Source organism: Gavia stellata, chromosome 13, assembly GCF_030936135.1.
Source record: "Gavia stellata isolate bGavSte3 chromosome 13, bGavSte3.hap2, whole genome shotgun sequence".
In the NCBI taxonomy this organism is placed as follows: Eukaryota; Metazoa; Chordata; class Aves; order Gaviiformes; family Gaviidae; genus Gavia; species Gavia stellata.
The window spans coordinates 168,548-179,607 of record NC_082606.1 but is presented as its reverse complement, the minus strand read 5'-3'; the positions used below and the strand labels follow the sequence as shown (position 1 = coordinate 179,607).

Below are 11,060 nucleotides of genomic sequence, written 5' to 3'. Positions count from 1 at the left end.
TATTTCTCATATATTATGTATCATGTTCTAGAGATTCCCTTACTTTTTTTTTTCCCCTGATGAAATAACAGAAGGATCTAAGCAACTAGCTTTGATTTTTGTAAATAGCTTTCAGATAAATCAAACAGGGAGACAGAATCACACTGGTTGTTACCTAAGAACTTGCTGATAACAAAAAATTTCTGAGAAGTACTGAGTTTCCCATTTCCAGACTCATGTGCCTAAATGAAAGAAACCAAGATGTTAGTAATGATTTAAACCAAAATAATTCATTGTGTTGTAGGATATCATGTGATACTGTGAGAGTCTTTGAGATTCTCATAGTGTCATGATAGCTCTGGGATCAAACTCACACTCACATCTAACCTCCCTGAGTGCCAAAAACATGGCTTGATTCTGCCTGAACTCAGGAGTGAACCAGCTAGCTCTTTAGAGAGGCGAACCAAAGCAAAGGGTGTATGTGTATAGGAAATACTCCTTGGAAGTTCTCTGCTTTAGAATACAATTATCTGTCACATGGTCAACCTTCTGGCAGTAAACATCAGAATGCGTAATTCCCTAAAATTCCACTTACCCCTAGCTTGGAGTGGAGATCTTAAACATGTCCATGTCTATATGTTTGGAACACTGACCCCGTGGTGGTATTCTGCAGCCACAGCCTTTGGATGTATCCTATTTCATCCCTGAGTCAAACCAGAAACACATAGAATAGACTTCCTGAGAACTGGGGAAACTTTGCACTGAGTGTCTAGTTCAGGGTTAAGGTCATGAGTGCGGAGGAACAGACTGGTCCAGCCAGCATTGCTGTCATACTCCTACATTTGGTGATTGGCCCTTCTGGGATTTAAACCTCTTTATCAGGAAGAAAATGTATCATGGACAAGTCAGAGGATTGTAAGGACTTCTTTCCCAGACTTCCCCCTTGTGTGGAGTTTGAAAGGCATTTGTAAGAGGACATGAAGGAGAAGGAGGAAATGCTTGTTGACTTCAGTGGGGAGGACAGCTCATGTCTAACTCTGTCTCCATACCTTTGTTGGAAACCCTGCTTCTCAGCTAGGACTGAAATTGACTGCACCCCATCCCCTGCTCCTGACATTGAATACTGCACAAGGTTGGTTGGTTGCCTGTCTCTCTTACCTGGGAGTCAGCTAGTGCAAGTTTAGTATGTCCTGATTCCACTTGCTGACATGATGATTTTTTCCTCCTCTTACAGGTAGCATACTGTGAATGGAAAACCAAACAAGTGCAAATGAGTTTGTTCTCTTGGGACTTACAAGTGACCCACGCCTTCAAAGCCTCCTCTTCTTTGTGTTTTTAGTTATTTATTTAATCACTCTCTTTGGAAATACGGTGATCATGATCGTGATAAGTACTGATCCCCACCTTCACTCCCCTATGTACTTCTTCCTTTTTCACTTAGCCCTCACAGACATCTGTTATGCCACCACCATTGTTCCTTATATGCTGGTGAATTTCCTAGTGAAGCATAAAACCATTTACTTCAGTGCCTGTATAATCCAAATGTCCTTAATCCTTCTCTCAGCTGGTAGTGAAATTTTCATGCTCTCAGCAATGGCATATGACCGATATGTTGCCATCTGTAAACCACTACACTACCAAGAGGTTATGAACAAACTTGTCTGCAGCCAGCTGGTGGGGGGTGCATGGGCAATGGGGGTCTTACACTCCATTGTAAACACACTGCCGATGCTAAATGTGCAATTCTGCAAGTACACAGAAATTAAGCATTTCAGCTGTGAGTTGCCCCCTCTCTTAACTTCAGCTTGCGGTAGGACCTTCCTCAATAAACTTGTTCTTCTGTCTTCTGCTGTGATCTTTGGGTCAAGCTCCTTTCTGCTCACTCTCATCTCCTATATCTATATCATCTCTACTGTTCTGAAGATACGCTCTGCAAAAGGGAGGCACAAAGCTTTCTCCACTTGCAGTTCCCACCTCATTGTAGTGGTTTTGCTATACACAACTGCTCTGTTCCAGTACACAAAACCCAGTTCAGTCTCATCATTCATTCTAGATCAACTGGTTTCCATCCAATACAGCATTTTAACTCCCATGCTAAATCCCATCATCTACAGCCTGAAAAATAATGATGTGAAAACAGCTTTGGGCAGAATGTTAGGGAAAATTCAAGTTCCACAATCAGTGTAACTACCTCTATGCTGTACTTTTCAAATAAATGCAATTTAAAATACGGAGCTATAAAAAAATCAACCTGTCCTATATGTTAAGGGATGTTAAGAGTGGCTGTCACCTGCTACAGCTTTGACCCCAGACTCACTCCTGCCTGGCTACTGGAGCCCAGTCTGGTGCCCTGGGGACCTGGGGTCTCTGCTCAGGCTGAGGGTCACAGCTACCGCTTTCCCATCTGCAGGTTCAATCAGTAGCAAAGCTGAGCACGTGTCCCAAAGGACACACAGACTGCCACAGACACAGTGCTTCCTTCAGCAGCACCTACATACTGGACCCACATAACGCACAAGCACACATCCCCTCGTCCTCTGGGGCTGGCAGAGACTAGTGCAGACACATACACACTACACTCTCCAAGCACACAAGCACATGGGCACGTGCATGTCCCCTGAGCACCAGCGTGGCCTGTCTGCTGCGCGGTACCCCTGCCCTGGCCCTCTTACTTGCCCCATGGGTTCCCTACTTGCCGAGTGATCGGGCTTGATGCTCGCTACAGACATGCACTGCGCACACATTCATCCCAGAGGCACTCCACACGCACAGGTCTGCCTGGGTACCAGCATGGAGCCTCTGCCCACCTGATACTCTGCAAGAACTCAGGTCCTTCTACTTGCTGGCTCATCCAGCTTGACATTTGCTGGTGAATACACATGCACAGCCCATACAGACATGATTTGGGGAAGACACAGATGCTCGCCCCCCAGCAGCTAGCACCAGGCAATGGTCCCGCTCCAGCCACGAGAGTGGAGTGACTCACTCGCCTCCCTCACCCCAGTTGCCCCCAGTAGCTGTTTTTTGGGACACGCACTGTTCCCGCCCCAGTGGCTGGTAGCCGAGACCCCTACTCACACCAGTAACTGACACCACATGCCAGTAGCTGGAACTCAGTCCACTTATGCTGGTTCCCCCAATAGGTGGCACTTAGTCCTTGCAACACTCTTACACACAGGACAGAGGGTGAGATTACACAGACAGATAGTTAAGAAGAGATCTAATAAGAAAATAGGACAGAGTGCAGCGATTAGAAAGAGGGCTTGATCACACAAGCGTACTGATCGGTTCCATTCTACATGCAACTACATTTACACCCATTTCTGTCTATTCCTCCTTTGTCCCCCCTCAATTCCCTTACCCTGCACATTCCCCTATCAGTTTGCATCATCCCCCCAAGCACCTCCAACATCCTGGACCCTGAGCCAATCTTTATTGGTTGCAAACTCCATGTTTGCCTGCAATTTCTTGATAGCCCATCAATTAGTGTGACTGACAAGGTTTCTTTTGTGCCTTTGTCCCCATTATGTTTACCTGTCAGGTTTGTTTCTCTGCATAATTTGTTTTCCCTAGTATTGCACTTGACAAGGTCCTTGATTAGATAATCTCACTCAACATAACATTCCTGCATACCCTTATCGGTTAGTGTGACTGACCACGTTCATTCTCATCACTGCCTCCCTTATGGTTTGTTGGTCTGTTTTGTGTCTATGTTCTTGTTTGTTGCTTCCTCCTTTTCTTATTATCCATTTTTGCATTGAAATTGTCCTTGACGAGATACCCTTAAAGGAGCAGATACCCCCCCCTTCCACATACCCTTACACTATAGAAATCAGTTCTGTCTATAGGAGCAGGCAGCATCACTTGTGTTTTCACTTCATGTTTTTATTCCCATGCTGTCTTTACTGCATTCCTACTCTTTTGCTGCTAGGATCTTTCCAGAGGGCAACAAGTAAGTTGGCAGATGAAATCTGGGGCCAACTCAGTGCTTAGATCAGTTGCTCTATTAGGCTTGTTCTAGGTCCAGCCACATCATGTAGGGGCAGCCGCTGTTCCAGCCACTGCATTCCCTTCACAGCCATGGCAGGCATCTCTTTGCTTCAGTCAGGGCTCCTGCTTTCCTGGAGCTGTGTCCACTGCAACTGCCAGAACTTGGTGTCTTCAGACACGATCTCTTTTCACTTCCTTGCTGTCCTGTTGTGCCCTTCTTTTTGTATATAGTCTAACTGCTTTTGTAAACTGGTGCTGGCACTGCAGTGCCTGCATGGGCATTCCCATGACTATAAGCATGTCCTAGAAATGAGTGCTTGTCTGCTAAAGAAAGCCTGGCCTCTTCTGGCCTCCCTATTACAGCATCTCTGCAGTAACAGGTTTTCAGTGTAGTGCCTGAAGGCTCAGCTCTTCTTACAACACTGCTGGCAAGAACACACTTCAAAGCATTGTGCCCTAAAGGACCTGCTGCTTTCCTTGGGTTCTCCATGAGCTCAGGGTGACGAGCACAGAGTCCTAGCACTCCCTGGGAATGGAGAATGGAGACCGATTCACACCATCTTCAATTAAACACCTTAGGCTGGATCTAGCAGCACACACGAATGCATCTCATGTCATTGGAAATTTTTCATGATTCCTCAGAGCACTTTTCATGGCCATGGACACCTGAAAATGAGGGATAATAAGACAGTGGCTCTATCTGGCTAGGTCCACTTCCCTCCCTGACCAACATGGCCAGTTTGCAGTCACCCCATGACCCCAGAGAACTGCAACTCTGGACTTTGACAGGGACCCAGAGTTGGACTGCAACCCTGTTCACTCTGCTGAGCAGCATTTCCAACTTGGGGTCCTGCACAGAAGAGGGGATCCAGGAACACGGCTTCACTTTTACCTGGGAAAAGGCTCTCTGGGGAGCAGGGGTCTCACTAAAGAACAACAAGGGAGCACCAGTGAGTGAGAGAGGAATAAATTATGGCCACCCCGCCAGGGTAGGGGCTTCATGTTGCAACATGATTTCCTGTTTGTAAACTGGAAGGGGCAGCTGGTCATGCCAGATGATCACAGGACAGGCTGAACACACCCGGTATGGTGTTTGACAAAATGGCAGCCTCCAGGGGGCAAAAAGTGCCTGGGAATGAGAGCAACACTTTGGGAAAAAGTAGGAAACGTGACTGCCAGTAGGGGTGGGAAATCTGCCAGAAGTTGGGGACGTGGCACCAGTCACTTCTTGACTTGGATAAAAGTTGTTCCTATATTACTGGTGATGTTGTGGCAGCTCTGTGATTAAGACCGCTTGATGAGGAAGAAGAAATAGAGGAGGCTTTCTTCAAGACACTGAAGGAGCAGTGGTGTCCCAACCATCTCTGGCTGTTTGTGTGAGCTAGAGACTGTGTGTCGCTAACAGTGAGACCGCAGTGGGGTTTCTACTGGGGGGACCAGGGGATCCCATCCCTGCCAGCTCACAGTCTGTGAGTGCTTTTGTGTCTCCAAGAGCAAGATCACCATGGGGTAGCCTATGGTGGAGCAGGGGAGTCTCCGCCAGCTCTGGGTGTGTGCCTGCCTGTGTGTCTCTAAGGGTAGAGAGCAATTAGGGTGCACTGCTGGGGGACCAGGTGGGTCCCAGGAAGCCCTGGCTGTTTCTGTATGGAAATGCCTGTGTTTCTCTAAGAGTGAGACTACAAGGAATTTGATTATTTGTCACAAGGGAACTCTCCATCAAATTTGGGTGTGTGTTTCCCCGCGAGCCTTTCTGTGGGTCTCAGAAGCCACCAATTTCCCATCCCAGAGGCCTCTGACAGCCTTTCTGTTTGCCCCAGGTGCCTCTGATGCCCTTCCATGAAGCCCTAGGCCTCCAAGAGCCTGTCTGTGTGCCCCAGAGGCTTCCAAGTGCCTTTCTACTCAAACAAGGGGCCCCTGAGAGCTGTGGGTAAGCACCCCCTGGGTTTTGGGCCCCTAGGTTAATGGGCCCCTAGGTTTTGTACTTCCTAGGTATAGGAACTCCTAGGGTTTGGGGATCCAAGGGCTAGCACCCCCAAGGGTTATGGGCATCTAGCACTACAGGCCCTTAAGATTAGTACTTCTTATGTTTATAGGCCTGTGGGATTACAGGCCCTTAGGGTCCCGTAGAGTCCTACAGGCACATAAGGTTGCTGGCTCATGGGGTTTTGGGCCAGCCCTTAAAATTATGGGCCCTTGGGTTAGCCCCCACTACTTTTATTGCCCCAAAGTCTTATGAGCCTCTAGGGTAATAGGTCTCTAGGATTACGGGCCCCATAGTTTTATGGCCCCTACTCTTAGTGCCCAATAGGGTTATGGGCCTGTCAGTTTATGGGTTGCTAGATTTAGCATCCTATTTGCTTAGCAATCCCTACGGTTGTGGGCTCCTAGGTTTAGCAACCCTAGGGGTATAGGCCCCTATGGTTAGTGACCCCTAGTGTTTTGGGCCCCTTAGGTTACCACCGTCTAGGGTTACGGACCCCAATTTTATCACCCCTCCAAGCTTAGCACCCCATGAAGTTCTGGGTCCCAACAGTTATGGACATAAATGGTTAGCCATCCCTGTAGTTATGGGCCCCAAGAAGTATGGGGCCCTAGAGTTATAGCCCCCAAAGTATTTGGGTCCCTATGGTTATCGACCCTGTAGCATTAAAGGACTGAGCAATTTGGCAGAAAATAAACCCCTTTGTGTTCCAGCCTGTCCTCAGATATCAGAGGGGCTGGGGGTGGCTAGGCTTAGATTCTGAGTGATGCCCAATTTCCTGTATTACAAGTCCAATCGTGTTCTATGTATATACATATACACACACAAACATATATAGATGGAATCCCAACGATTACGGATGCACTTGTAACTCCATACATTTTCAGTCCAGCCGCATTGCATAAACTATCACGGCCACCCTTAAGGAATTTGGTCGCGTTCAATGAGAACTCTTACAGCTAGATTAATGGATAGTGTAGTTTATTAAAGCAACAGAGGCACAAGTTCTTTTGGATTGCCAGTGACAGAACTACTGCCCACAAAGGTGGTACAAATAGCAAGAATATGAGTAATATAGCCTGGCTACAAATGCATTAGGTCACAAAGGTTTCTAAATCTCCTGGGGAAACACTTGGTATAGCTAAGTGTCCGAATCTTACCCAAAGGCATCCCTACTGGGGGGGAAGAGAGGTTCAGCCCAGATGTCAGAGCAGGTCTGTGATGGTATCTTCCATAACATCTCTCCTCTCTTAAGTCTTTTTATACTATTTTTACTTTACAGGTGGAACTTGTGTGACTCTAGTCATATATTTCTTTGTTGTAATTGGTGTAAAAGTTTCTCGCTTTGCTTTTAAAGGAATAGACCAAGAAAAATTCAGAGCACGGGCTCAGTGAGGGGTGGTCACAACTTGGAGGTGAGTAGCTTTGGGATGGAGGTGTGTTTTTTAGTATTGTAATGAGATTATAATGCGTATTTTGTCAAAAGGTGACAGACTGTGGGCCCATTCGCAGGTACTCCACTACGCACCATTACACACACTAAATAGGTTATTGTATCTTTGTACAATAGCATTGTCTTTGACCAGGTACGTATCCTAGTTATGAGGGTGAGTCTCCATCTCATTGTTCCATAGTACCTTCCAGTTCTCGTCTTATCACAGAGCCTGGCTGTGGTGTCTCCACTCCGCTCCAGCCTCCGTACAGTTTCTCTTAGAGTCAGCACACCAAGCTCCCCTGGCGTTACCAACACCTAAGGTTGCCTAGGGAACTTTTGTGGGATGGAACTCTTGCATGACTGCCACACTCCACCCTGAAAGTTCCTTCAAAGTTGTACCTTTCCTAAAAATGTGAATATAGATTTAATTTCTAAGTCACCTCCAGCAATAATTCCACAGACCCCATGGTTATGGTCTCCTATATTTATGGCCTCCTAGCATTTTGGCCTCCTAGGGTTAAGTCTAATGGCCAATATGCTCCTGGGGTTATGGCCCCCTAGGATTATGGATCTCTAGGGTAAGCCACTCCAAATGTTAGCAACCCCTTGGATTTTGGTCCCCTAGGGTTATATGCCCCTAAGTGCTATGGGTCCCTAGGCTTAGTGCCCCAAAAGTTATCGGTGCCAAGGGTGGTGCGCAATTTGTCTTAGCAATGCCTCAGGTTATGAGCCACTAGGTTTAGCACACCCCAGGGTTAGTGCTAGGGGTTATCAGTCCCCAGGGTTATGGGCAACTAGGCTTAACGGCATCTTAGGTCATGAGCCCCTTTGGTTATAAGCACCTAGGATTAAGGACCACTAGAGATTTGGGCTCCTATGGTTATGAAGTGCAGTGGATATGGGCCTCTACATTTAGAGGCCCCTAGTGTTATGAGCCCCTGGGGTTAGTGACCAGTAAGGTTATGTGCCCCAAGGGATAACACCCCTTAGGATTATTGTTCCCTAGGGTTAAGGGTACCTAGGGAAGGCGGCCAATAGCCTATGGGCCTCGAGGGTTAGTGACACCTATGGTTAATGCTCCTCAGAGTTATGGGCCAAAATGTTAACGAACCTCAGGACTAGTGCCCCCTAGGGTTATGAGCACCTAGGCTTAACTGTACCTTGGGTTAGGTGGTCAGGCTTAGCTCCTCCAGGGTTATGGGTCCCTAGACTAAGTGCCCCATGGGTTATGGGCTTTTAATGGGTACTGGCCTCTAGGATAATAGACTCCTAGGGTTATAGGCCCTTAGGGTTTTTTGGCACCTAGGTTTAGCACCTCCTAGGTCTAGCAATCCCTAGGGTTTTGGGCCCTTAGAGTCTGCGACTCTTGGAGTGAGCAGCCTCTAGGGTTAAGGTTCCCAAGGGTTATTGGCCCCTATGATTATGGGCCCCTAGGCTTAGCCACCCCTAGTGTGTTGGGCCCCTGCAGTTGTTGACCCCCTAGGGTTTTGAGCATCTGGATTTAGTAACCATTAGATTTATGGTCCCCTTAGGTTAGTGGCTGGTAGGATTAGTGCCCTCAAGGGTTATGGGTCCCTGGGGTTATTGATCATATGTTTATGGCTACCTAGGGCTACTGCCCCCTTGGATCATGGTCCTTTGGGTTATGGGTGCCTAGTGTTAGTGGCCTGCAGGGTCATGGGCCCATGGGATTACTGACCTCTAGGGTTATGGACCCCTAGGTAAAGTGACACACAGCAAAAACCCCTCCCTGGGTTATGGGTCCCTAGCATTATGGGCTCCTAAATTTGACACCCCCAAGGGTTATGGGCACCTAGGTCTATGGACCCCTATGGTAAGCACCCCTTAGGATTTAGACCTTCTAGGGTTATTGGCCTGTAGGGTTAGATGCCACTATGGTTATGGCCGCCTTGGGTTAGCCTCCACCCTATGGTAAGTGCCCCTGGTGTTATGGGCCCCTAGGGTCCTGCACTTTGGTCACAACAACCCCAGGCAACGCTACAGGCTTGGGAACGTGTGGATGGAAAGCTGCCCTGCAGAAAAGGACCTGGGGGTGTTGGTTGACAGCCGGCTGAAGATGAGCCAGCAGTGTGCCCAAGTGGCCAAGAAGGCCAATAGCATTCTGGCCTGTATCAGAAATAGTGTGGCCAGCAGGAGTAGAGAGGTGATTGTGCCCGTGTACTTGGCACTGGTGAGGCCACACCTCGAATCCTGTGTTCAGTTTTGGGCCCCTCACTCCAAGAAGGACATTGAGGTGCTGGAGCGTGTCCAGAGAAGAGTGACAAAGCTGGTGAGGGGTCTGGAGCACAAGCCTTATGAGGAGCGGCTGAGGGAGCTGGGATTGTTTAGCCTGGAGAAGAGGAGGCTGAGGGGAGACCTTATTGCTCTCTACAACTACCTGAAAGGGGGTTGCAGACAGGTGGGTGTTGGCCTCTTCTCCCAAGTGATGAGTGACAGGACAAGAGGAAAAGGCCTCAAGTTGCACCAGGGGAGGTTTAGACTAGAAAAATTTCTTTTCTGAGAGAGTGGTGAAACAGTGGAACAGGCTGCCCAGGGAAGTGGTGGAGTCACCATCCCTGGAGATGTTCAAGGAACGTGTGGATGAGGCATTGTGGGACATGGTTTAATGGGCATGGTGGTGTTTGTTGGTTGGACTTGGTGATCTTACAGGTCTTTTCCAACCTTAGTGACTCTGTGATTCTGTGATTCTGTGGTTATGGTCCCCATAAAATTATTGCTCCCAAGGGATAGCAAGACTTAGAGTTATGGCCCTCTGCAGTTACGTGTCCTTAGGGTTCTTGACCTTTAGGTTTAGTGTCCCTAGTGCTAACACCCCCCAGGGCTATGGGCCCTTAGGGTTATGGCTCGCTCTGTTTAGCAGCCCCTGGGTTATAGAGACCCAAGGGTTATGCATTCCTATGGTCATGGGCTGCTAGGGTTAACAACCCCTAGGATTAGTGACCCCTGGCGTTATTGGCCATTAGACTTAGTGCCCCTGATGGTTAGCTCCTGCTAAGGCTGTCAGTCCCTTGGGTTTGTGACAGCTACATGTAATGCTCCTAGGGTTCATGGCCACCAGGTTTATGGGTCCCTATTGTTTTTGGCCCCTCAGGTCAGCATTCCATAGGGTTAGCACCCCCTAGTTTTAAAAGGGCATTATACAAGGGGCCATAAGGACCCATAGGATTATGTGGGATATCAACCAATATTTTATCAATCCATAGGATTACAGGCAGCATCACATATGAGACCCTAGGGTTAGCGACCCCTAGGATTATGGCTCCTCAGAGTTATGGGCAATCCCAAACGGTTAGCAATCCCTAGGGTTTGTGGGCCCCTGGGGTTATGGATCCCAAGGGTTAGTGGCTCCTTAGGTCAGGAGCCCCTAGAGTTGGCATCCTCTACTGTTACAGACCCCTATGGTTTTTACCCCGTAGGGTTTGGGACCCCAGTGTTACAGGCATTTATGTTGATGGGCCCCTAGACTTAGCAGCCCTTAGGGTTATGGGCCCCTACAACTATTGACCCCTAGGTTTATGGGCCTTGGAGTTAACCACCCCCTAGGGTCAGTTTCTGCTAAGGTTAAGCGTCCCTAGGGTTAGAGAACTGTAGGTTTATGGGGCCAATAGCTTATTGTAGTGGCCTCAAGGGTACTGGGGCCCTTGGGTTATGGGT

The 11,060-nt window shown here is 48.2% G+C and overlaps 1 protein-coding gene across 1 annotated transcript; it reads left to right on the top strand.

The window, feature by feature from the left end:
- Positions 1-1,227: 1,227 nt before the first annotated feature.
- LOC104259912 (olfactory receptor 5V1-like) lies at positions 1,228-2,166 on the top strand (the record flags this gene model as incomplete). Its single annotated transcript, XM_009815461.2, has 1 exon — positions 1,228-2,166. A coding segment is annotated over one exon (939 nt), but the record flags the coding sequence as incomplete, so codon positions are not given.
- Between the last annotated feature and the right edge of the window lie 8,894 nt (positions 2,167-11,060).